The sequence below is a fragment of the Alosa sapidissima genome, chromosome 6, assembly GCF_018492685.1.
Source record: "Alosa sapidissima isolate fAloSap1 chromosome 6, fAloSap1.pri, whole genome shotgun sequence".
NCBI classification, from domain to species: Eukaryota; Metazoa; Chordata; class Actinopteri; order Clupeiformes; family Clupeidae; genus Alosa; species Alosa sapidissima.
This window is the reverse complement of record NC_055962.1, coordinates 35,611,442-35,636,905: the sequence shown is the minus strand read 5'-3', so window position 1 is coordinate 35,636,905 and position 25,464 is coordinate 35,611,442. Positions and strand designations below refer to the sequence as shown.

The following is a 25,464-nucleotide window of genomic DNA, read 5'->3' as shown; positions in this document are numbered from 1 at the left end:
GAAAAAAATATGAGGGTGTACATGCAAGTTTAAGGGGGCGAGTGGCGAATGGTGGAGATCAAAGAGCTGAAACTATATCGCATTACTGCCACTATGTGTCTGGCGCTGTTTTGTTTTGAGCCAAGTGGGAAAAAAAGAGCCTCTTCGATTTTAATTTACTGACTGTGTCTCTCCATTGCAGACTTGTTAAATGGAAACTTGTTACTTCTCTATTGGGAAACCCCTCCTGTCATCTGCCACAGTGCACCTGATGAGTCAAATGCAGCAGAGAGGAGAAGAGAAACACACTGCACAGCCTACAGATGAAACAGCCTTCACCAGCCTCCAGTGTCAACACCATAACAAAGTCATAACATTAACACGACATTATGAAATTATTCAATTCTTAGTATGGGGGAGAGTGGAGAGGTCATATGTCACTTTTACATTCCGGTTTCATGCATGCCTGTCCCTTTTTTTATTGCAGTGTGCTTTAAGATTCACAAGATTGTTTCATATGTTTTCAGTTGTTTTCACATTGGTGTTGCGTAAGGAAACATTTGAGGAACTGAGAGAAGGGGTTTGGACACTAAATCACAAGGAAGTACAGATCTAGAACAAATATGAGAACTGTACGCACAATGTAAAACATCAGACCTTCAAACGTAATTCTGCTAAACTTGAAATGAATACTATAAAACTCTTCCTGACCGGCTAATTTAGGGCAATTCTGAACCAGCAGTTACTGATCATGTTTACCAATTTAAGTGTGCATTTCACACATCTACAGCATTTGTTTCAGGTTTTTGAAATGTTTTAAAACAAGCATTTGTTTCAGGTTTTTAAAATGTTTTAAAACAAGGAAAGAAAACTATATATAATTAGCACCAATAGCAAAGGAAGAGATCTGCAATACCATAATGTCAAGCAAGCTACACAACACTCTCATGTCTTTGGAATACTGTAAGTCTCAAATTACCAATTTTGAGAAACCAAAACTGTGTATGGCATCTGCAAAAGTGGATGAGGCCTAGAAGACTTCCTGCTGTCAGTGCTAGTTGTTTGAAGTCTTGGCTTTTTGAGAGAACCTAAGAGTCAAGCACCTCATACACAAAATTAATCAAGATTATCTGACTTGACAAAGTGACTGCACAGGGCCGTTAACTTTTAACATTTGAAACATTTAAATATAAACTAGCAACTTGTTAGTTGTCAGTGACATACAATCAAATAAAGGTCAAAATTATTTAAAATAAATATTGACAGGATCATTATAGCATAACAAACGCTCCCATATGTCCTAGTTCCTTTCCTGCTTTTGTTTTAAAAGTTGCATAAAGGGTTATTTGTCAGGTCAGGATTATTGTTCCTGGATTGAGACAGGGATTGTCCCTGATCCTGCTTCCTGTAATGATAGCCTCCATCTGCTTTTGTGCCGGAGCCATTTCCCTGTTCATTACTGGTTTTCCACAAACTGACACAGTAACAATGTTATTCATGTTATGTAGTATGCATACATATTATCTCTCTCTCTCTCTCTCTCTCTCTCTCTCTCTCTCTCTCTATCTATCTATCTATCACACACACACACACTTTCCATGGTGTTGACTCTGACCCAGCAGTGAATCAAAATGTGGTAATGATGTAGAAGAGCTAAGGATGGCAAACAGCAATCAAATGGGTGGGTGGGTAGACAAGCAACTCCTCCAAATTGAAAGTACAGTCCTCCCAAGCCCCAATCTAGACCACCTGGGGCAAATTCGCAAGTTGCACGAGGAAGTAGTGTTTCAGTGGAGAAAAGACCCTGTTCTTCTGCATAGACTGGCTTCTATCCTTCCTGTAGCATGTAGTTCTGTCTTTCTCCCTCCCTTCACTGCCTCGTTCTTTCTTTCTTTCTTTCTCTTTATTGTTTCCTTGCCGGTAGAGCTCAAAAGAAAAAAATAAATAAATGCAGCCACTTCCTCGTTTGGGGAGATAACAGTGGGGGAGAGTGGCGCTGAAGAGAGCTCAGTGTGTGTGTGTGTGTGTGAGAGAGAGTAGGACGAGCCTGCACAGGCAGCCACGGGGAGCGCAGCTGCATGCATACACACCGCTGAGCCATCACTGTGAGTACCCTCTCCACACACACACACACACACACACACACAAATAACCGCTGGGTTTGGGGTCTGTTTGGGCTGAAATGAATGGTTGTTGTTTTTTTACGAGTGTTTTATGTAGAACGTTGTGCGAGACGTTTGTGGCACAGGGTTTCTGACGATCAGGGTTTCAGTTTACTCAGCAGGGCTTGGGTACAACGGCAAAAAACTCTTGCAGACACCTCTCTCTCTCACACACACACACTCACACACACACACAGAGAGAGAAGAAGCACCACACATAGAGAGATTTAGACTCGAATTCCTCTATAACTTAAAACCATTTTATGAGGAGCCACAGGAAAGAGTGAATGACAGCTGTCAGTCAGACAGAGAGGTCAAACAAGACAGACAGACAGAGAACCTCACCACCAGAGGCTTGAGGTGGGGGGCGGAGGGGTCACTGAATGCGCTGTTAACAAAAGCAAAGGGTCGCACCACAAGAACAGGATGTGGTGAGGTGCAGGGTACACACAGACAAATCAGTGGCTTGCCCTGACCTGTTCTGAAAGTGTCTCTGGAAGATTGGCGTCGATACATATTCCAAAACTACCGCTCGATTATCTGCTGTGACGCATAATGTCTACAAATAAAGGGCAGTGTTCCTTCTCAAAGGTCAGTCATGTTGTTTTATAGGAGGATATGGTGAATAAGTTCCAGAGTGTGAAACTAAACAGGAAAACATTAAGCACCCCCCCTCTACACTCACCAAAGTTGGGGGTTACAGTACACTAGATTAACTGAGCACTTGTCACTGGGTGTACACCTTGCCCGAGAATGCTAGAAGGCTAAAGTCAACCAGCAGGGCAGGCCCATAACAAGTGGCAGGTTATTACTGTGCAGCACTAAAAATAGCCACAAGGAAGACGCAGTTAGAAAAATACCTTGAAGGAAGATATTAAAAACAGCTTTATAGCTAGCTTCGGTTTCTGTAAGTGGTCAAACCAGAATTTTATGAAAGAAGTCCCTGACGTTTCCTCAATTCTGTGATGTAATTGAAAGTGAATGCATGTCTTTCGCAAGTGTTCAAAACAGGGAGTATACCAATATCATACATGCTTTTCATTTTAGAGTGACTTACAGCATTCCATGTCTAACACCCACCCACAACCCACACACACACACTGAACACACATGCAAACAACTCACCTTGGCTGAGCGAGGGGGCTTTTTGCTAACTAGGGCGTGACGTAGATAGGTGTGTTTCTCTGCGTGCAGTGGTGCACTGTGCAGATCTCTATCGACGCGGTGCACCACAGCCTAAAAAAAACTCCCTGTCACTTCAGCCATGCGCTTCCTGTGTTTACAGTGACTGAGGACCATATTGACAACATCCCTCCTCCTCTTCCTCCACCTCCACAAGCAGCACCCCCCCCCCCCCCCACCCTCCGAAAACCACACCCTCGCTCCCTCAAGACCACAGACTCACCAGCCTCCGCGTCAACTGTTCCAAAACTGACAGCTCGGTCATGGAAACAGTCATGAGTTAGAGGAGGAGTGCGGACAACCCAGAGGATTCCCCAGCGAGAGAGAGAGAGAGAGAGAGAGAGAGAGAGAGAGAGAGAGTGAGGGGCAGAGAAAGAGTGAGAGAGAGAAAGAGAGACACTGAGTGGAGGCAGAAGCTGCTGTCATAGGAACCACGTTCACATCAGAGCAGGAGTACACACATGGACCAGCGACCCTCTACTACAGGACCACTGTAGAGTGACCTTAACTCAGGTACACTGCACACACATACACACACACACACACACACACAGAGTGTGAGACTGAGACTGAGACAAAACATCCTGCTAGGTAAACACAGAGACAGACAGACAGAAAACACACACACACACGCGCACATACACACAGACACGACCATGCAGACTGCCACGGACAGACAGCAAATCAAGGTGGAGCGCTTTCTAAAGCTGGGCTACTCCCACACCGACATTGTGAGGGTGCTGCACAGCCTACGCCAGGATGCCCAGACCAACGACATCCTGGAGGAGCTCATCAAGACATGCCCCAAGAGCAACAGTACCAGCCAAGCGTATAGCGCCACCACCGCCAACGGACACACCAACGGACACACCAACGCGCCGCCCGTGGGAACCAGCAAGACCTCCAGAGCTTCCAGCAGCAGCCCCCAGTTGGTGGCCAGAGGGTGCAGCCCACCTCGGATGGTGTCACCGGCACGGAGCCCTACGCCAGTTGACCGGAACCACGTCAGTAACCTCAGGCCAGTGGTCATCGATGGAAGCAACGTGGCCATGAGGTGAGTGCTACTGTTCAAAACACAGAGATTGGTTGGCTGAGGTGCGGAGAAGCTACCGAAACTACAGTCGAAGGGATTTGCTTTGACAACTTTAAAGGGGAATGGGTTTTAAATTAAGTCAGTTGAGAAACTCATGGCTTAAGGCAAGAGAGGTGCTGGTGTTAGTTATAGAGGTTGCGTGACCTCTCCTTCACTTAGTGACCACCTCGGTTACCAAAACTCAGTCCCCCCCCCCCTCATTCTTCGCCTAGTTGGTGCCGAGAAGAAACAAGAGAGCACTGTGCCCTACATTCTGAGCTGAGAAACTAGAGCAGGGAGGAAACCAAGGGGCTGTAATCAGGTGAAAAGTACAATAGCTGGTGCTGTTGATGGGCTGATGCTGAAGTGAAGACAAGAGCACTGGTTAAGTGACGCACAGAGAGGTCACTGGAGCTGTAACCATGGTCAGACTGTTCCCACACTTTAAAATTAGCAGTGATGGCATGATTAGGATCGTCATTTGAGTGACACACGCAAGATGACAGAATTAGAGAAACTCCTATTTACAGCACACAGTAGCAGCGAACAGTGGAACAGAGAGAGAGAGAGAGAGAGAGAAAGAGAAAAGGAGAGAGAGACAGAGAGATAGAGAGAGAGAGAGAAAGAGAAAAAGAGAGAGAGACAGAGAGATATATATATAGAGAGAGAGAGAGAGAGAGAAAGAGAAAAAGAGAGAGAGACAGAGAGATAGAGATGGTACAAATTACTCTTGTCATGCAAAGGCACAGACCAACAAGTCAACATAGCACAGAGTGAGTTACAAGTTCAGTGGGAACCAAGTACTACTACTCTGCTTGTTGTGAGGGGCGAGGTTGCCATACCAACACACAAAGAACCAAAACCCAGTGGTGTCAGATAAGAGCAGTTCCTCTTTAAGACAACAAAGTGAAGTGAAAGTCAGAAATTATTTGTTCATTTTCGGGGGAAAAGTGTGGCAAGTGCTCAGAGACATGTAAAGGCATGCAGACTACAACAAAGAGCACATAATCATGATTTGGGCACTGCTCTTTTACCATGACCTGACATGACACTGCTCTAACCCCATTTGAATTTGTAAGGCCTTAGTACCAAACCCAACTGCCAACCCATGCAAAGATATACCGATGCAGCAACAGTTGTAGACATCTCTCAGTTTCTCTCCCTCAGTCCCAGTGTTTTTCCTGAGTATGGGCTGCTGAGGCATTTGAATGCTGTGTCCATGTACTGTAAATACATCTCGACATCCAACATATTCTCCACAGCATTACCGGTCACTATGTGGATCACTGTAGCAGGCTATTCATGGGTTTACTCTTGTCATGAGATCATTCCACATTGACCAAAGATACATTGTTGTATATAGGCCTACTTTAAAGAGTAGTCATGGAAAGAAAGAATCATTTGTAGGGTAGATTATTGTGCAACCTCACAGTAAAATGACCCGTCATCATGACGTGTTCACCTGTTAAATGAAAATCTCAGTGGCTCTGTGTGTGAGGTGTCATGTGCCACAAGAGAAGCACCAGAAAAGTCCCTGAAATATTAACATGTGACTGACCAGACAACTACGGAGCTCAGGGGGTGTCATTGCAATATTTTTTTTTTGAGAGAATGTGCGCTCATTTTAGTAAATTGTGGTGTCATTTTACTAGATTGTGTGCACAATTTCATATATTGTGTGCTCGGTTAATTACATAGTGCTCTTGTTTTACTAAATTGCGGTGTCATTTCATTACATTGTGCGCTCAATTTAGTAAATTGTGCACAAATGTTACTATAATGTGTGCAAAGTTTACTAAATCGTGCACACATAATACTAAATTGTGAGCTCATTTTACAAAAACTAAAATGAGAGCACAATTTAGTCAAATGAGCACACTATTAAGTAAAACGTGCACCAAAAAATATCTTACAGTGACACCTCCAGGGTTCCATAGTCAACTCTCTACAAATATTTGTCTTTTACTAATTACCTCTATATCCCCGTGACGAGAGTTGGTATTGTTCTCTTTGAGTTTCTCTGTGGGGCCGTCGCACGAGGTTTGACGCCGGAGTTCCATCACAGATTGTGCTGCATTGCAAGCTACACATGCAAACTGACAACCACATCCTGTTGGTGAAGGGTGGGCAGGGAAAGCCCCGCATTTGGGTTACAACAGATCATAAGCAAATTAAACTCTCACCATCCAGCTGAGAAGACCATTGAACAATGACACACACACAATACATTTATGAAATAATTGTCTGTGTAGGCCTAGTATAAAATCAAGAGAATTAGCATAAAACGTAATAGCACGATGTTAATGTTATTTTTACAACACTCGATATAAAACCTCAGCCAAAGAGCACCGCTTTGAGTGAGTGTCAGCAAATAGGCTACTATAATCTTGTTTTTACAGTATAGTTCACTTCCAATGCTTATTCGAAAACCAACAATATGCAGTCAGTCAATAGCCTATAAATAAGCATCAACGGTCCTAAAAAGGATGTTTGCATAGGATAATTTGCTCAGAATGACAATCAACTTCGAAGAAACAATAATAGACTATTCATGCTTAAACAAGGAACTGAATATTATCTTGACTGTGGTGTTCAGTGAAATGGCCATATTCGTGGACCATAGATTATCATGAAGTTGAAGTACAATGTTCTTTTATTTCAGCCATGGAAACAAACAGGTGTTTTCATGCCGCGGAGTGCAGTTGGCCGTGAAGTGGTTTTGGGATCGAGGCATGCGGGACATTACCGTGTTCGTGCCGATGTGGAGGAAGGAACAGCCGCGACCTGAGACACCTATTACAAGTATGTCCACCCACAACACCCTGTCATGTCGTGAAATTAACTATCCACTAGATGGGGATATGGCTGTTGTTTTGAACTATATAATCACTGGTTCCAATGCTCAGTCTGTGAAAACCACAATAATGGATTGATTGCCAGTTTATTTTAGCCTACCCCCTCACTTTTGCATTCCGTGTGTTTGTGACTGTATCAAAGTTACTGTAATCAGAAGTGTAGTTTCTCTCTCCATGTAGCCTACTGTAATGACTGATCATACTAATGTGTGCTTAACAATTTCAGATCAACATATCCTAACTGAACTGGAACGGAAAAAGATCCTGGTGTTCACGCCATCACGCTGTGTGAATGGCAAGCGGATCGTGTGCTATGATGACCGCTACATTGTCAACCTGGCCTACGAATCAGACGGCATCATTGTGTCCAACGATAATTACAGAGATCTGCAGATTGAAAAGCCACTGTGGAAGCAGTTCATTGAGGATCGCTTGTTGATGTACACGTTTGCAAATGACACGTATGTTCGGAAATACTTCATACTGAATCATTTTTGAAAGACAGCTAGCTATCCATGATTTAATTGGTACTGGTAGGCCATGATTTAATGGCCTACATCCATTGATAGCAATAGCAATTGTCTTGGAGATTGTGAGGTTATATAACCCACATCATCGGGCCTGAAGACACTACATCTCTACAGTGCTGAAACCGGAGTGTAACAGTTTCACTCCTCATTTCAGGTTCATGCCTCCTGAGGATCCCCTTGGAAGGAATGGTCCAACTCTTGACAACTTTTTAAGGATAAGACCAACAGTTCCTGAGAACAAGCAACAGCCTTGTCCATATGGTGAGCAGCAAATCTTGTAGGCTAACAGATGAGAGAATAAGAGATCGGACACTAACAGATTAATCTCAAGTAGGAGGTTATCCTGAAAACTGCCCATACAGAGGACAGCAGAGGTTATGATGCGTCATGTAGGCCTAGTAAATAGTCCACTTCTCAACCATCAGGCCATTCTCAACTACTCACAAGTAACATGACAAAGTGACGGACAATCACTACCTGTTCTTAAAAGGCCAGTTTAATGCCTTCCATTGTTCTCCAACTAAGAAATAGATCAAATCATCCAAAATAATACTATATCATTAAAAGGGGGAGGGGGAATATTGGAGATGGTAAAGATGCTCCAAGCTCACCGCAGAGCTCCTCAGCTGAACGCGGCTCCACTCCAAACAGCTGAGGTGGATTTGCGGCTGGCGATGATGTGTAGCAGGCTTGTGATTTTTTTTTTGGCAGGGCATCTGTTTGGGTCTCGACGTTGCCAGAACGTTGGGACCTGGCACAGGGGCTGCCGCTACAAAAAAAGGCCCCCTTTACTCCTAATCAACCCCTCCCCACGTCTGATCAGGCCTGTAGATAATTGAACTTTAAAGCAAACACACGGCTGATTTTACATCTGTCCATTGTCAGGCATAAAGTACCTTCTGTGTTAGTGTAAGTGCAATGTAGGTAGGGGTGGTGGTGGTGGGTCCTGACTGGAAACAGGAAGAAAATGGGGGAGCCAGTGCTGGTTGCGAGTTTAGGACTAATTTGTTTGCCTCGCTAAGTGTGTTTATGGTGCATTAGAAGAGGAAGTGAGTGAAGGGGGGGGGGGGGGGGTATGCTCAAACAAACGCACCTCCTCACTGTTGACAGTTTCTGAAGAGATACTAGGGTACATCTGGTGCTGCTGTGTGTGTTTGTAGCGGGGTGGAGTGCACGTCTAGTTCAGGTTGCATAAGCAATTGTCCCATGTCTTCTCCTCCCTCTCCGCGCCCTCTCCCTCTTAACCCCCTCTCTTATTCTGTCTGCTTCCTCCAGGGAAGAAGTGCACTTATGGGGTGAAGTGCAAGTACTACCACCCAGAGCGCGCTGACCAATCCCAGCTGTCCGTGGCAGACGAGCTGAGAGCAAAGAGCAAGTCGGCCATGGAGCAGGAGCAGGCACTGCACCGGGCCTCCATCAACGCCACCTCAACCCTCCACCCTTACTCGTCGTCTCTCAGCGACACAGGGCTGGCCGCCTACTCCCACACCGGCTACTTTCCCAGTGCGGTGCCTTGCATGGGTCAGGAGGACCGGAACTCGCCGGTGCTGCGGTCCAACAGCCCCCGAGGTAGAGGAAGCCCGGCGCACATGCGCAGCTCCCTGACCGCCTACGGCGGTCTCAGCTCTGACAGTGACCACGGCTTCTGCTCTCTGGACAACTCCATGACGAGGATGACCATCCAGGAGTTGCCCCATCATCATCATCATCATCATCATCATCATCAGCAGCAGCAGCAGCAGTTTGACACCCAGTGCGGGCGGTCTCTGGCCTTCAGCAGCGGAGTGGCCGGCTCCAGTAACGGCAGCGGAGACTTCTACTCATCTGGCGGCCCGTGGATGACCCCCGAGCACCACGATCATTTTCACAACGGCAGTCAGGGCGTTCATGCGCCCGAGTGCTGCTACAGCTCTGTGATGACGCAGCCTCACGCGCCCGAGTGCCGCTATACTCCCATGATGCCTCAGTCTCACGGGACAGGCGGTGCTCACGCTCACCTGGGCACGCCTTTTGGCCACGGTCAGTGTTCGTATCAAGCGCTTCCACACGGCCACTATAGCAGCATGCGGGCCCACAGCCACGGCCCTTATTTGCACCTGTCCAGGGAGGAACCACAACACGAAAGGCCCAACAGGGGTACTTGGTCACTGCCTTCGTCTGACCCCACCCAAACAGTGAGTGGAGGTGCTAACAGTGAAAGGAGAGATGCGATCAGGGCACAGCTGAGCACCAATTTCCAACAGAACGCAGTTGACCAGGTCATGAGCCACAACCCAGACGTCCAGGACACGACCACACTAGTGGGACTGATCCATAAATTCAGACCCAGCTACTGAGATTATTTTCGTTAAACTTCTTTCCCTCCTTCACATATGGACTCTCAGACGGATGTTCCTTTCTCAGGTTTATCTATGTGCTGTTTACAATTTCTAAACTGCCCTGAAAGTGCTCTTACCGACAACTGACTTTTGAACTCACTCACTCACTCTCATTTCCAAAAGCCTGCTTTTTTTAAACTTTATGTAGACCGTCCACACAGAATGTGTTTTCATTGTGAATGTGCCATGCACTACTCTCTGTGAAAAATGAAACTCTTGATCCAACCTAGTGAAGGCTGGGTGAAGATCCCGTCTTGCTTCTGGAAAAGTAGCAGTAAGGGCAGCAAACCCTGTCATGTATGTAAAAGCATTAACAAACTGCCATGTCAAAGCAACAACATTGTTGTTTTTAGTTCTGTAGCCCCGATGTGGGGAATGAGCCCAAATATAAAATTATTGTTGTGGAATATGAAATTCACTGACAGTAAACATGTAGGTGTTGAGATATACCTCTAATACTTTTTGTTCTGCGTCACTTGTTTTCTTTTCAACTTTTGAAAAAGGACAACATGTTCTCAGTTCCTCATTATGCCAAATGTTATTTCCTTGATGATAACTCCTTTGCATAGTCATGCCGAGAAAGAATTTTCCAAGTCATAAGGGAAATGCTACATATGTACTTACTTACTCATCAACGATAAGTTACCGGTAGAACCTGAAACCTCAATATCTACCCTCATCTCCTCTGCCACCTAGTGGTTAGCTCTTCAAAAGACTGCACTCTACTTCAGGTGGTTCATATTGCATTCATTGCTGTTAGAGAAAAATCAAAGCAAAATCATAAATTAGGTGGGAAATACTACAGAATTTCAGAATAGATTTTTTTTATTTTTACAAATAACTTATCTGTTACAAAGACAGTTTTCCCAGCTAAAATCAAAAACAACTTTTAGATATCCAAATTAGTCTCTCTTTTTTGCTTTTAATTAATAAAACACGTATGAACAGACTCGTCTCAATGGGCTATGGCTGAAGCAGATACTGGATTTCCTTTTTTATTTTTAAAACAGGTCAAAGTATCACATAAGTGCTTCAGAGAAATTGTATCAGTTTAACTCTCTACCCTTCCACCAATTTCATCCATGTAACGCCTTTTGGTGTTTCTGCTTTAGCTTTTTAAAAAAATGACACGTTTGACTGGTGACTGCTTAGATTACTCAGACACAAAGCACTCAAATCCAGCAGGGTGAGGCAGCAAATTGCAACACGTGAGAATTTTTTTTTTCACAAATCTGAGGAAAAAAAAAAGAAACTTCAAATATTAAGGTAAAAATCAATAAAACAGTAAACACTGAATTCTCAAATCAATAGTTAGGACCAACATACTTTGGGGGGAGGGGGAAAGAATCCCTTGTGGCACTGTCTGTTCAGGCTTGTGTAGTCTTAGCCGAGGTCAAGTCCTTCTGGCTTTAGGCACATGTAGGTGATCACAGGTGCTAGGCACTTGAACAACGGGGCTGCCGGATGCACAGCCGCATCCTGGAGCTTTGGTTGACTGTAATCGATTGATTTCGTAGTTTACTTGCAAACCCAATCTAACCACCACCGTGACACTTTGCTGAACACTCATCTTTTTAGATCAAGCTGCGCACATACACCCAGGTAACATCACCCCAACCCCCACCCTCCCAAAAAAATAGTCCAAGCCCTCAAACTTTACTCTGGAGAATATATAGTTTCTTTTTCTATAAAATGTTTATGGGTGCATCGGTAAAAATGCACACTTCTCTTGGCACAGAGGTGTAAAAATCCCCAAATATTAAACCTACATTCCAGTTGTCAGATAAGATGGTTAGTCAATCCTTTTTTGTGGGCTTGTTTTTGTCCTTGTTAACAGTCCAAAGTTCTCTTGCATCTTCAGAGACGAGGAAAAAAAACAACAAAAGAAAACAAATAATTCCATCTTCCGACTTCCGCTGCATGCGCAGATCGTACGTAGGACCGTCAGCAGCTTTGTATGCCAGTAAGGAGAGGCGAGCGGCCCAGAGCTTCATGAACACGTCCTGGAAAAAAAAAAAATCAAATCCGCTTCCCATAGGCACTGCTTCCCTCCTCACAGAAATCAAGTTCAAAAGCTTACAAAAATGGGGAAACCGTGCTTATTCATGTTCAAGAAGAAATGAGGGAGAGGGAGGGGAGAAAAGAGGAAACGTTATTCTATAGGAAGTCTATAGAGCTATACTTACAAGAAATATAAGAGATTCATAGTGTGAGAAGGAGGCATCTTTTTCATTGTTTAAAAGCACATTCTAAAACTATGTACAGTTATAAGTTCAGGGGAATAGTTTTCTCCTCCATTGACTGGACATGTAAAGCATGCAGTTTAGGTTTTTCTCTTTTTTGGTTGTTTTTTTCGCTACAATTTGCAGAGGCGCCAGTTTTGGTGAGGAGTACTCTCAAAGAAAAAGGAGAATAACAGAGAATCGTTTGCTTCCTTTTTTCACCCCCAATCAGTGGCAGAAACTCCGCCTAATCTTCCCATCAGCCCCTGCACACAGCGACCCAGATGTGGCCATCAGTCTGGCCCAGAAGGAGCCTGTGTGTGTAGATTCCCCATCATGCTCACACACTCGAGTCCAGATCCCGATTCCTCTCCCTGCCGTTAAGGAGAAGAACCCCAATCACTGGCATCCACACAGCCTTCCCTGTGTGTGCGTACGGGCAGTGTTTATGTGTATGTGTATGTGTGTATGTGTATGTGTATGTATGTGTGTGTGTGTGTGTGTGTGTGTGTGTGTGTGTGTGTGTGTGTGTGTTTTCACACCGAGGCACAGTACTCTGATAATACTGAAGAAGGGAGGAAGGAGGGTCTCCCTTTGACAGAGGAATGTCCCTCGGAGCTGGGTGGGGCAGTGGTGTGTGTGTGTGTGTGTGTGTGTGTGTGTGTGTGTGTGTGTGTGTGTGTGGCACACACGTACATACACACACACTCCAAGAAGAGGTACCGCCGGCGCTGCTGGCTTGCGTTTGTGTTTTTTTAAACTGTTTTGCTTCTTTTGTTTGTTTGGTTTGTTTAAGAGACACAACTCTATCCAGTCAAGCCTTCAATGATTAAGCATTCGACAAACCTTGGAGAAAAAAAAAAAAAAAACAGGACACCAACGAACAACAACAACAACAACAAACAAAACTGGTAACCCTGTCCGTGTTTTCTCAATATGACTAGAAGAATGAAGGAAGAAGAGTCGTCCATTCTCCCACTGTAGCGGAGTGTGTGTGTGTGTGTGTGTGTTTGTTGATGCTGTGCGGGGGCCCCGGCGTCGGTCGGTGTGTGGCGTCCGATGTGGCTCAGAAGTGGCGCGGGAACTCGCACTGTTCACAGCGGAGGAGGGCGGGGTGGTTGAGGAAGGTGCAGGCCGTGCAGCTCCACTGGGTGCCCTCGTCCTCCTCTGAGTCGGCTACCGCCTTCACACTCTTACTGGGGGAGTCTGGGACGGGGGAACGAGGGAAAGGGCGCCATAGGGGGAGAGGAAGAGAGGAAGGGATGCAGAGAGAAGGATAGACAGAGACAAAGAGAGAAAGGCAGAGAGAGAGGGAGAGAGAGGGAAAGGCAGAGACAGAGATGGTGTGCAGAAAGTAAGGGAGGGAAAGCAAGGGAGCCAAAAAAGAAGAGAAAGGTGCAGGGGCAGGGGTAAAATGAAAGGGTGAATACAGACATGGGAAGACAGAGAGAAAGACAGAGAGAGAGAGAGAGAGGGAGAGAGGGAGAGAGAGAGGGAGAGAGGGAGAGAGAGAGAGAGGGAGAGAGAGAGAGAGAGAGAGAGGGAGAGAGAGAGAGAGGGAGAGAGGGAGAGAGAGAGAGAGAGGGAGAGAGGGAGAGAGAGAGAGGGAGAGAGAGAGAGAGGGAGAGGGGCAGGGGCAGAAAAGGGCGTGTTATTTACATACAGAGAATTCATTCAGAAGACAGATTTACACACGCTCACATAAATTGGCATGTTCAAACACACCGCAGCTCTACCAGCTGTGCGGCTTACCCTCTCAGGCCTTACATCAAATTAGCTATCAGAGGCATAGTTTCCCCACGATACGTTTATAATGCCTCTCTCCAAAATGAAAAACAACACCGAGTGCTCCTGAAACTCGGAGTGATAGAACATTCTAGATGAAGCGTTGCCAAGACGGCGCTTCATATACAGGGAGCACGTGGGTCACACGAGCAGTCTACTCTCACGAACAGGTACAGGCAGCAACTAATGGCCTAAAAAGGACATGAGAATAAATCTGAGATGGCATGTTGGCAGCCATCCATTGGATTATGCTTTGTCAACCTGACACACATACAGTTTTTATAGAAAAGATGAAAAGGCTTCTTTTTCTGATTTCATGTTTCTAGCAGATTTTCGTACAACGTGTTGGCATGTGTCAGTGTCATTTTCGGTCAGAACGAACATAATGGTCAAGAGAAAAATCAACATTAAATCAATATTTGCCAGGGGTACGAATCATTTTGTTCCTAACTGTAACTTAGTGAACCTGTCGTTGAATAGAATTTAGGGTTGTAGTTTGAGGGCAAAACAGTGGCAACATACAGCATGAGCAATTTTTTTTTTTGCACAAAAAAGGGCCAAGACACTACGTGGGCAGAGCTGCTGAATAGTGCCAGATAATATCACAGTGTGAGATGGCAATCTAGCTGTGGCTTCTGCTCTGGGCAGTGTTTGTCTGGAGAGCTTTTCCAATGGAACTTTGGAAAGTCTGTTTTTCAAAGCAATTAAATTAATTGACAGATAATTGCAGCTTGTCAGACATGTTTAAAAAATTCTCCAGTCACATCCCTTCAATTGGACGGTAATATTGTTAATCGGGGTATGTGATTTTGAGCTTGGAAAAAGAATGCTTTTTTTGATTCCATGACAAGCCAATGTAATTTTGTCGAGATCAATATAGCCCCTCTCACATACAGTATATTCTAGAGAATTTACAGTATTTAGGCCTATAATAAAAAACATCCAAACAGGCATAATAATGTATAACATGTGATACATATGAAATGTAATCATTTAAATTCATCAAATGGAACACATTTGCAACTTTCAAGCTAGATACTGAAACAAAATGGATAGCCTGCATCATGCTGACATTTTGCAGCCGAGGAAATATATTTTGGTGGAATATGCACTTGTGTGGTTCAGCATTACTTCCTCTTGTACAGAGACACACCGGACAGACAACAATGAACACCAGCTGATTACACCGTGTATCAAATATGTACATTTTCCTTTAAATGAATATACATCATGTACCCAATACCATTTTGGATATGGATATAATAATAAAAATAAATATAGCTGCAAGCAGCAATGAGGGGGCCAAGCAGATAGGCCGGAGTAACCATGGCAACGAAATGCTATTAGCTCAATGCTGCAATCACACGTATGGCCATAAGCTGTCAAAGCAAGTTTCACGTCTAGCACGTGAAAAGGCAAAATGCATTTTTGCTAATTGCAGTGACCCTAGAGGTCAAAGGTCACAAAATTTCTTCGGCATTCACCTGATGGGGTCATGAGTCCATGTACCAAGTTTGGTTTTGATACATGCAACGATTGCTGAGATATGAGCTCACTTCCTGTTTGGCGGCTTCGCCACAAATTTCGATTGGATGTGACGGGCGAACGGTAATACTTCCGAAGACAAAAAGTCCAAGGATTCCAACAATACCTGACTTTTGAAAATCGGACCAACAGGTCAAAAGTTACGTGCATGAACGCACGTCCAACTTTGGCCTGTTGGTGGCGCTAGTGGGTTCGAGTTGCCGACATGAAACTTGGTGACATGAATCATGTCCCCAATCAGTGTGCCAAATTTCCCAACTTTTTACCAGACGGTTCTATGGGCTGCCATAGACTCCCATTGCATATAATAATACTAATAGGAAAACGTAGAAACACAATGAGGTCCTCGCAGCTTCGCTGCTTGGCCCCCAATAATAATAACACATGATGATAGAATTCTCTCTGAAAAGGTTTGTGTTGATGGACAGACATGACCCAGCAGAATAAATGAAATGTAATAAAAGGTGGCAGAGGAGGTTCAGATGACCAAATCTAGCAGAGAAACTTAACGGAGAGACAGACAGACAACAGAGAGACAGATGAACCAACCCAGAGGGACAGGAGGAGGAAGAGCAGCAGAGGCGTCCATCTTTAACTTGGAGGAGACGTTTATTTTTCGTCCTCTCCTGTCCAGTGAGCCAGGGTACTCTGACCCTGAGGGGGTCCCAGAGAAGAAGCAATAGCATGAATGGCAGAGGAGAGGAGAGGAGAGGAGAGAAGGATGGACAGCATAAAGGAATTATAAAGTTCATACTGTACACCTATATACAGCTAGACTACAGGACGTGCATTTAAAAGTCCTACATTACTACTGTTAATTCCCAAGGTTCACTCATCACTACTAGAACTAAACAGAATGGCACTGAAGAGTGCGCTCTACAATGGGCGGTGGTGGCGTAGTGGCTAAGGACCTGGGCTAGCATGCAGTAGCCTGAAAGGTTGTGGGTTCAATTCGCGGGCTTCCAACTATGTGCCCTTGAGCAAGGCACTTAACCCTGGGTTGCTCTGGGGAGACTGGCCCCTGGAATATAATTGACATGAAATGTAAATGAATACATGTGAATGTAAACAATGAAGGAAGAGATGGGAAGACAGAGGAGAAGCTGCAGTGAGTGGGTCAGACCGTCCATGCAGGGAACACGCCACCTTTTCTAGAACTGACCAACAGATAAAGTACCTTTGGGTTTTGGAGGGACCGGACCGAAGCATTCAAGGCTGTCATAGAAGTTCTGAATTGCACTGGGGTTGAAGTATGGTCCTGCGAACGAAATCACCAAAAAGAGACCAGATTACACACAGCTCCTTCTGGCAATGTACTCATACAGACACATCTATGAAACATTCGTCTGACACAGAGCTTAGCGTATAAAGACGCCCCTTACACACATACACACACATGAAGGCTGGCATAGTCATGAGGGAACACAATTCCACAATTTTTTGTCGGACACAGCAAATATATTCATATATTCACAGACCTGACCCAGTCAAGCACTGACTGTCACCTCTGACACATTTAGGATTCACTGTTTTTATCACGCCCTCTTCACAAAAACAGTTTTGCCCAGTCACCTCTGACACATACTCGGCTTGCTAATTCTTACAGATGCAGCAAATCTACACACACACACACACACACACACACACACACACACACACACACACACACACGACACGAATCAAGTGTAAATGTAGGACAAGACGGGGCAGGTGATGACTTCACAGGATGTGCACGAGTCATCAATGGCCACTAAGGGGAGAGAGATGACGGCTGGGCTACGGCTAAAAAAGCGCTTCACTCCACTTCCTCTGTCTTGGCCCGTTAAAAAAGCGCTTCACTCGTCTGCAGTGCAGTCCACTTCCTCTGTGTTGGCCTGCTCACACATTCGAGATGCTGGTCGCACGCTCAGAGGTACCTGGGGCCCAATAAATCCCTTCGCAAACCAACCAGCAACAGGATGCAATTCAGGAAATTGCTGGTAGTCAACAGCACAATAGCAGCAGTCGCACAGCCCGTGCCACGGCACTAGAGCCAAGTTAGGCACCTCTGTTCTCATGGGGGCGGGGGGGGGGGGGGGTTAGTTCCTCTTTTGGTCTTTCGATTATAAATCGTCTTTAGAAAAAAAGAACTGTTGATGGAAATATAGCTTGGGCCTGTCACAGCCTAAACGGCAATGACTATTATGTGGGCGTATACCCGGAACGTAAAACGGGCTAAAGGTGATGAGCCTGCTCTCCAGGTTTCTATAATTCAGAGACTGGACCACAGTTTCGTAGAAACCTCAGAGCTATAGGGCAATTCCATGGAAAATTACGTTTACATCCATAACGCCAATAAAATGTGATGGTATGGTATGATGTGAATGATTACATGAAATTTGAGCATTTGCTATTTTTGGCTGAAGAATGTACATGAGAAAAAATGAATGTTATCATTCACATCATACAAATGCCAAGGCATTTCACTGGCGTTATGGATGTGACAAAAGTCCATTTTCCGTGGAATTGCCTTATACAAACCCTTAACAGGAGGACATAATTAGCATATAAATGGTAATATATGTAACACCTCTTATCTCCACATCATGGGCCTCAGGTGCATTATTGCTTCTATGACACAACCTCAGGCCATTTGTGCCATTTGAAACCAGGCAGTGAGGAACTAATACCGTGGATAGTTGAAATGTTTGCCAACAGTTCTGGGACTTTGCCAACAGGAAGCAAGACACTAGACATGATCAGAGCCATAGAAATGGTCATGATACTAGTGGGTCATCCAAATCCGAAACCGTACCGGATTGGATTATAAAGCAAGAGGGACAAAACAGAAGATCAGAAGATCGGGAGATCAGAACTCCTTGCATTTCCTGAGAACCCACAGACTTCAAATATGCATTCTGAAAAACTGGGGTGGCAAGGGGCTACTAAATCTACTGATCCTTGCATTTGATGGCACAACGAAACAGACAATTATGTCCTGCAGTAGAATCTAGTGCTTAACAGTGGAGACTTCCAGATACAGAACACTCAAATTCACTGAGTATCTCCACAAGCATCGTTACTTTGTGTAAATTCTGCATGTCAATCCATCATATTTCAAAAGAACAATACAAAAGAACTTCAATAGGCCATGGCATGGATAAACAGAGTGACATCATCCAGGGTTCCCACTCTTAAGTCAAATGTACAATTCCATGACTTTGCCCTAAATATGATAGAAGTCCCTGACTTTCCATGTCTGGAATAGACTTCATCAAAATTCCATGATATTTCCAGAAATTCCATGACCCGCGGGAACCCTGATCATCATTTAACATGCTGCTGGGTAAATGCACGCATACTGTACATGCACCACATGTCCATCTCACGGGCACGCGGGGATGTGGGCAGTGGGGAGTGAGTGAGAGGGTGCTCACCTCGTGTTTGAAGGAGATCGATCTCTTTGGTTAGGCAGTCAATGTCAATCTGCAGTATCCTGTTCTTGCACCGCAACTGCTGCATTTCCTCAATCTGGAGGAGAGGAGCAGACAACAACATGAGGGTCAGGGGTCACACATGGACAAAGAGAGAGAGAGGGAGGGAGAGAGAGAGAGGGAGAGAGGGAGAGGGGGGGAGAGAGAGAGAGAGAGAGAGAGAGAGAGAGAGAGAGAGAGAGGGGGAGAGAGAGGGAGGGAGAGAGGGGGAGAGAGAGCGAGAGAGAGAGGGAGAGAGATACAGGGCCACATCTGAGAAAGAAATGCAGAGAGAATGAAAGACTGGAAGAGAAAGAAAAGCAAGAGGTGAAAGATGGATGTGACTGCTTCAGAATCCTCTTGAGTGAAATGAGGCATAAACCATCAAGCACATTTGATGAATGATGTGTGAATGAATACAGCAGCAGAACACCTTCTAGACACATCCCGTGAGTGCGTGGAGTCAGTCAGAGACTGACCAGCGGTGCAGCAGCCTGTTAGTCTAACCGGTCAGTTTTAATGGACTCTGAGGGTGTGAGTTACCCTGAGGCTAAGCAAACTCCAACTCCTCTGCTCCTGGATTTATGCCCCTCCAAAGCGGTCTCGGTTACTAACTGAAAAGAATAATACGAATCAACGCGCTGCTGGACGGGAACGCTATTTTATATATCATTTACGAAACAAAGCGCTGACGACTCAGAAGCAACAAGAAGATTGTTGCTGTATCCGTCCTAAGCCTGCTTTGGCAGCCATGATGTTTCGTTGCTCATCCATAACAAACTGACTCGCAATACATCAGCCAAACTGTTACACGCCCTATCTTCTGTTTAGCTGTCTTCTCTTGCGTTCGCTCCATCTCTCCCTCTCCCTCCATCTCTCCCACTCCCTCGCTCTCCCTCCCTCTCTCCTTCCCGCTCTGTCTTCCCAGCTCAAAGGGAGACCTCACCGCTCGCCCTCAAAACTGCTCGTTTTCCTCCCCCTGACAAAACAAGACGGGCGGGCAGCTAAAAAACAGCTGATCCAACAGAAATCTAGAGCACTCCCACAATTTCAGGGAGAAAGAGAGGAGGGGGGGGGGGAAGGGTAATATTTCAACAAACTCACAGCTGCGAGCGGCAATGCAAACAAAGCAGGGGGAGCCAGGAGGAGGGGGAAAGTGCGGCCGAAGGAAGGGAAGAGGCTCTGTTTTCTCATAACACGACTCTCTGAAGAATCAGGGCTTCCTTTGGAAAATAAATAAGCCAGGCCCTGTTCTCCAAGTAGTGTGTGCACTGGGCCCAAAGATGGACGCTTACGAACCAGATCACGTCAAAGTAACCCTGGCCTTCACTAATGCATCTGGATACCACATATCTGTGTGATCACAGACACACACTGTCTCACATCGGCAGATGCAAATACAAAGCTATACAATATACTATGGAAAACATGGCGAATATGTTCAAATATAGGAGTGAGGACAATTGATGCATTGCACAGAATATGGACCATTTGTCACCAATCCTAATCTGATGGATTGTGGCGCTTCAAACAGTGGTCTAGATTCCAAAACAAAATAGCAAATGCCAGTGATGTTTTTGTATAGTTGTGGGCGGATTTCAAAATGAGAGAGAGCATTGTGATCATCGGATCTGGCCTCTCTCAAAACCACATTCACAGTTCCTCCCAAAGGAGGGCCCTCACCACATCTGGCCAATGAGAGGATCACATGGTACACATGTCACAATGCCCTGTCATCTGTCCCCATGTTCCATGAGACTCCCAATGATTGTTACTCTAATAGCCTATACTTGCAATGAATACATGGCCATCATGGCAAAATTACACAACTGTAAAATGACACCTATATCAATACACATGAAACATATCTAGGATGTGCAGATGTTGAACAAACTGTCCATCTATCTAGATGTTATACATATCTAGCAATGTGCTGATATGACCCAAATCAATTCTTCTAACCTGCATAATGTTCTTTCGATTATAATAATATTTTAATCTCGTCCAACTCAAATGCCATGAACCAAGTTGCTCCGGGTACATTAATATAATTGACGTAAGTCGCTTTGGATATAAGCATCTGCTAAATGAATACATGTAAATGTGCACTACCATTAAAAAGTTTGAGGTCACTTAGAAATTATCCTTATTTTTGAAAGAATAGCACTGTCCTTTCAATGAAGATAACATTAGATTAATCAGAAATACAGTCTATACACATTGTTAATGTGGTAAATGACTATTCTAGCTGGAAACGGCTGATTTTTAATGGAATATCTACATAGGTGTACAGAGGCCCATTTCCAGCAACCATCACTCCTATGTTCTAATGGTACATTGTGTTAGCTAATCATGTTAAAAGGCTAATAGACCAATTTCAGTGCCCAGGTGTCCGGCCTCATTGATGTTAATGATACCTTAATTGGCAGGGTAAAACGTTTTCCTGATTCTGTCTTTTCTGTGGACTTTTCTTTTGCTGTCTATGGGACATTGCTCTTCCACAGGAAGTTGATTTTCCATCTTGTAAAATAGGCTAATTAGAATTAGGGGATTAGAAAACTCTTGTGCAATTATGTTAGCACAGCTGAAAACTGTTGTGCTGATTAGAGAAGCTATACAACTGGCCTTCCTTTAAGCTAGTTGAGTATCTGGAGCATCAGCATTTGTGGGTTCGATTATACTCTCAAAATGGCCAGAAAAAGAGAACTTTCTTCTGGAACTTGACAGGCAGCGGTGGCCTACTGGTTAGCGCTTTGGACTTATAACCGGAGGGTTGCCGGTTCGAACCCCGACCAGTAGGCACAGCTGAAGTGCCCTTGAGCAAGCTCAACCCCTCACCTAACCCCTCACTGCTCCCCGAGCGCCGCTGTTGTTGCAGGCAGCTCACTGCGCCGGGATTAGTGTGTGCTTCACCTCACTGTGTGTTTACTGTGTGCTGAGTGTGTTTCACTAATTCACGGATTGGGATAAATGCAGGGATCAAAAGTGTATATATACCTATACTTATACAGTCTATTCTTGTTCTGAGAAATGAAGGCTATTCCATGTGAGAAATTGCCGAGAAATTGCCAAGAAACTGACGATTTCCTACAACAGTGTGTACTACTCCCTTCAGAGAACAGCACAAACGGAATAGAAAGAGAAGTGGTGCCCGGTGCACAACTACTGTAAGCAAGAGGACAAGTACATTACTATCTCTAGTTTGAGAAATAGACGACTCACAGTAGTGATGGCAAGATGAAGCTTCTTGAAACCTTGAAGCTTTCCAGCCAAATGTGTTGAAAAGTGGTTAATTTCTCGAAGGCTTTCGAATGCACCCTAGGACAACTACTGGTCAATAAAAATACAACACATAAAAATTCCTAACACAAAAGCAATACAAAAAGCGCCATTTGGTCCGCAAATGCGTGATACATTCATAAGTACAGGCATTGGGGAATTCAAGCGATTCCCATGTTGAAATATTTCCTCTCTTTGTAGCCTAACAAAGTAGTAGCTTGGCGATCTGTGAAAATTCATGAAACGAGATAAGGATCGAACCCAGGTTGCGAGATCCCTAACCTAATGCCTTGCCCAGTGTCCCAAAGAGCAACTTTTTGCCGTGAAATATTTTCTCTCTTTGTAACAAATGAAGTAGAAGGTGATCTGCGACCCAGGTCGCACGATTTCTAGTCTAACGCCTAAACCAGTGTCATATCCTACAATCAGACTTCTTTCAGAGAAAAAAAATCTATAATAAATTGTAGGCTAACATTGGGTAAAATGACACAGAAGAGAGCAAAGTGCTTTTGTAACTGAGTGTGTTTGAAGAACAGAGGGCAGTGAAAGTGCTTTGGTAACTGGGTAGTATTTTTGATGAACAGAGCAGTGAATGAAATATAGGCCTACAACCAACCAACGACTGACAACTACCCGCGAGTAGGCTACGAAGCAGTGAAGCCAAACGAGGCTTCGAACGTCACGTCTAACGTCAAATTACCAATACAACTCAAGCCTCGATACGGGGCTTTGCTGGGAATGGCTTGAGGTTCTCGACACACGCTTCGGAGCCTCGGTATCAACCGTAACATCACTACCTCACAGGTAACCTTTTAAATTAAATGTTACCTCAACAAACTGACAGCTAGAATGCCAAATGTCTGCAAGGCTGTAATTGCTGCAAATAGAGAATTTTTTGACGAAGTTTGAAGGACAAAATTATTATTTCAAATAAAAATCATTCTTTTTTAACCTCGTCAATCTCTTGACTATATTTTCTATTCATTTTGCAATTTGATGAAAGTGTGTTTTCATGGAAAACATGAAATTGTCTTGGTGAGCCCAAACTTTTGAAACGGTAGTGAAAAATGTAACTCACCGAGGGAATTTGAGAGACAGAATTGGATCTCTGGAGTCTTCTCTTGGTCAGGTCATTCTCCATCTCGTTGACTTCGTCTTTTAGTTTCTCTAGCTTCTTCTTCTTCAGCTCCAGCTCGCGCCACAACCGCTCCATCCGGGCCTTCTGGTGGACGAGCAGGGCTAAAGCACAGCGGAGCAGAGCAGGGGGTTATGGGATTTAGGAGGACTGTACGTTTAAGGCTTTGAATAAGACTCAACGAGTTTGACTAGGACTTAAGTTGAGCTTGCTGAAAAGACTGTTGTTTGGTTTGGGAGGCTTACAAAATGGCAGGTGTGATTTGAGAAGAACTGTAAGACAAATGGTGTTGGCTGCTACTTCACTGTTCTATACAAGCATTTTTGAAAAAAGAAAAAAAAAGACTGCATGACTGAGAATTGAGAATGAGAATTGAGAATGATCATGCACTCCAAGTATCAGAAGTGTTAGAAATAATGATCAATTATTCTGTAACTGTATATGTAATGTATGCCTGTATTTGTTTCACATTTACTTATCCAGTATTCACACACACACATACACACACACACACACACACACACACACGGCAGAGTTGGGAACCCCATCCCATTTCTCAATCCAGTCCAGCGCATTTGAAATGACCCCTCTCCTTAAAGAGCCTTCCCCTGCCCTTACATCACCCTTGGGTGTCTCAGACTGCCTGTCTTGCCTCTCTATCTCTTTTCTCTTGCCTGTTTTTCCCCCTAAAGTCATCCAGCATCCTCAGCCCCCCCTCACCGCTGACACTCTGGAATCCATCACGGCACTCACTCCCCTCTGACCCACTAAGCTCACAACTTACTCATCAGCTCACTCACACACACACACACACACACACACACACACACACACACACACACACACACACACACACACACACACATAAACACACACACACACACACACACATAAACACACACACACACACACACACACACACACACTTAGACAAGGGCTCTCAACACAAGTCCATGTAGAAGTGAAAGAGACACAACCCTTGATGCTCACACAACCCTACGACACTTAACCCATTTCACACTTTCCCACACATAAGAGTTAATATCCACACACACACACACACACCGATACGCAGACACACACACACACACACACACTCTCAAGTTTGTGCAGAGGTATGATAATATTCACACAGACACAAACACACACACACACCGACAACTTGGGTATGACACTTCTGTATGGGGTCTCTGTGTGTGTGTGTGGGGGGGGGGCACGGTCTGAGGACGTGGGAGGTGGTGGGTGAGCTTTCCAAACACTGTCAACATCATGTTCAGTTTTCTGCCTGTGCCTGTGGCTAACCTGGCACTGCATGGGCCAAACTGTAAACCCAGTGCCTGGATGAAATAACGGCCGGGACTCCCCCTTACAGATCATCTAACCCCCGAACAAATCATTCCAACTCTCCCCACTCCTCTCCTGCTCCCTCTTTTTCCTCTGCGTCTCTCCCTTCCTTGCTCACTCCCTCCCTCACTCTCCATCCCTCTCTCTGCCCCCCCTTTCTCTCTCTCCCTCCCTCTCTCTCTCTCTCTCTCTCTCTCTCTCTCCTTCACTCTTCCTCAGTAGAGAAGGGCCCCTGCAGTTCCATCCCATCATGTGAGGGAGGAAAGAATGTGGAGATAAGAGGGGAGAAGGACCACGGAAGTCAGTGCTAGTGTGTAAGCTTCACATGTGTGTGTGCGTGAGTGTGTGTGTGAGTGTGTGTGTGTGTGTGTGTGTGAGTGTGTAAGCTTTACATGTCTGTGTGTGTGAGTGTGAGTGTGTGTGTGTGTGTGAGTGTGTGTGTGTAAGCTTTACATGTCTGTGTGTGTGAGTGTGTGTGTGTAAGCTTTACATGTCTGTGTGTGTGAGTGTGTGTGTGTAAGCTTTACATGTCTGTGTGTGTGAG

At 44.9% G+C, this 25,464-nt stretch overlaps 2 protein-coding genes across 5 annotated transcripts in view; one reads left to right on the top strand and one right to left on the bottom strand.

Annotated features, from left to right (window-relative positions):
- The first annotated feature begins 2,014 nt into the window (after window positions 1-2,014).
- Window positions 2,015-10,622, top strand: LOC121712039 (endoribonuclease ZC3H12A-like). Its single transcript, XM_042095978.1, has 6 exons — window positions 2,015-2,084; window positions 3,427-4,377; window positions 7,058-7,197; window positions 7,477-7,711; window positions 7,935-8,041; window positions 9,056-10,622. Exons 2-6 carry the CDS (start codon window positions 3,980-3,982, stop codon window positions 10,114-10,116), a joined length of 1,941 nt encoding a protein of 646 aa, XP_041951912.1. The 5' UTR covers window positions 2,015-2,084; window positions 3,427-3,979; the 3' UTR covers window positions 10,117-10,622.
- A 348-nt stretch (window positions 10,623-10,970) lies between these two features.
- The window catches only part of tab2 (TGF-beta activated kinase 1 (MAP3K7) binding protein 2), a 63,588-nt gene continuing 49,094 nt past the window's right edge, over window positions 10,971-25,464 (bottom strand). For 3 of the 4 annotated variants that reach the window (XM_042095974.1, XM_042095975.1, XM_042095976.1), the window contains 5 exons: window positions 23,520-23,680; window positions 19,127-19,220; window positions 16,888-16,968; window positions 16,260-16,364; window positions 10,971-13,586 (listed from right to left, as the gene is read on the bottom strand). In XM_042095974.1, coding sequence (XP_041951908.1) covers window positions 13,447-13,586; window positions 16,260-16,364; window positions 16,888-16,968; window positions 19,127-19,220; window positions 23,520-23,680 — 581 coding nt within the window. In that variant the 3' untranslated portion in view covers window positions 10,971-13,446. The remainder of the gene's footprint in view (window positions 13,587-16,259; window positions 16,365-16,887; window positions 16,969-19,126; window positions 19,221-23,519; window positions 23,681-25,464) is intronic. The other variant, XM_042095977.1, reaches the window with a different exon arrangement.

Coding starts and splice junctions, on each gene's coding strand:
- LOC121712039 (XM_042095978.1), top strand. CDS start 3,980: ATGCAGACTGCCACGGACAGACAGCAAATCAAGGTGGAGCGCTTTCTA. Junction 7,198..7,476: donor ACCTGAGACACCTATTACAA/GTATGTCCACCC, acceptor TAACAATTTCAG/ATCAACATATCCTAACTGAA. Junction 7,712..7,934: donor TACACGTTTGCAAATGACAC/GTATGTTCGGAA, acceptor TCCTCATTTCAG/GTTCATGCCTCCTGAGGATC.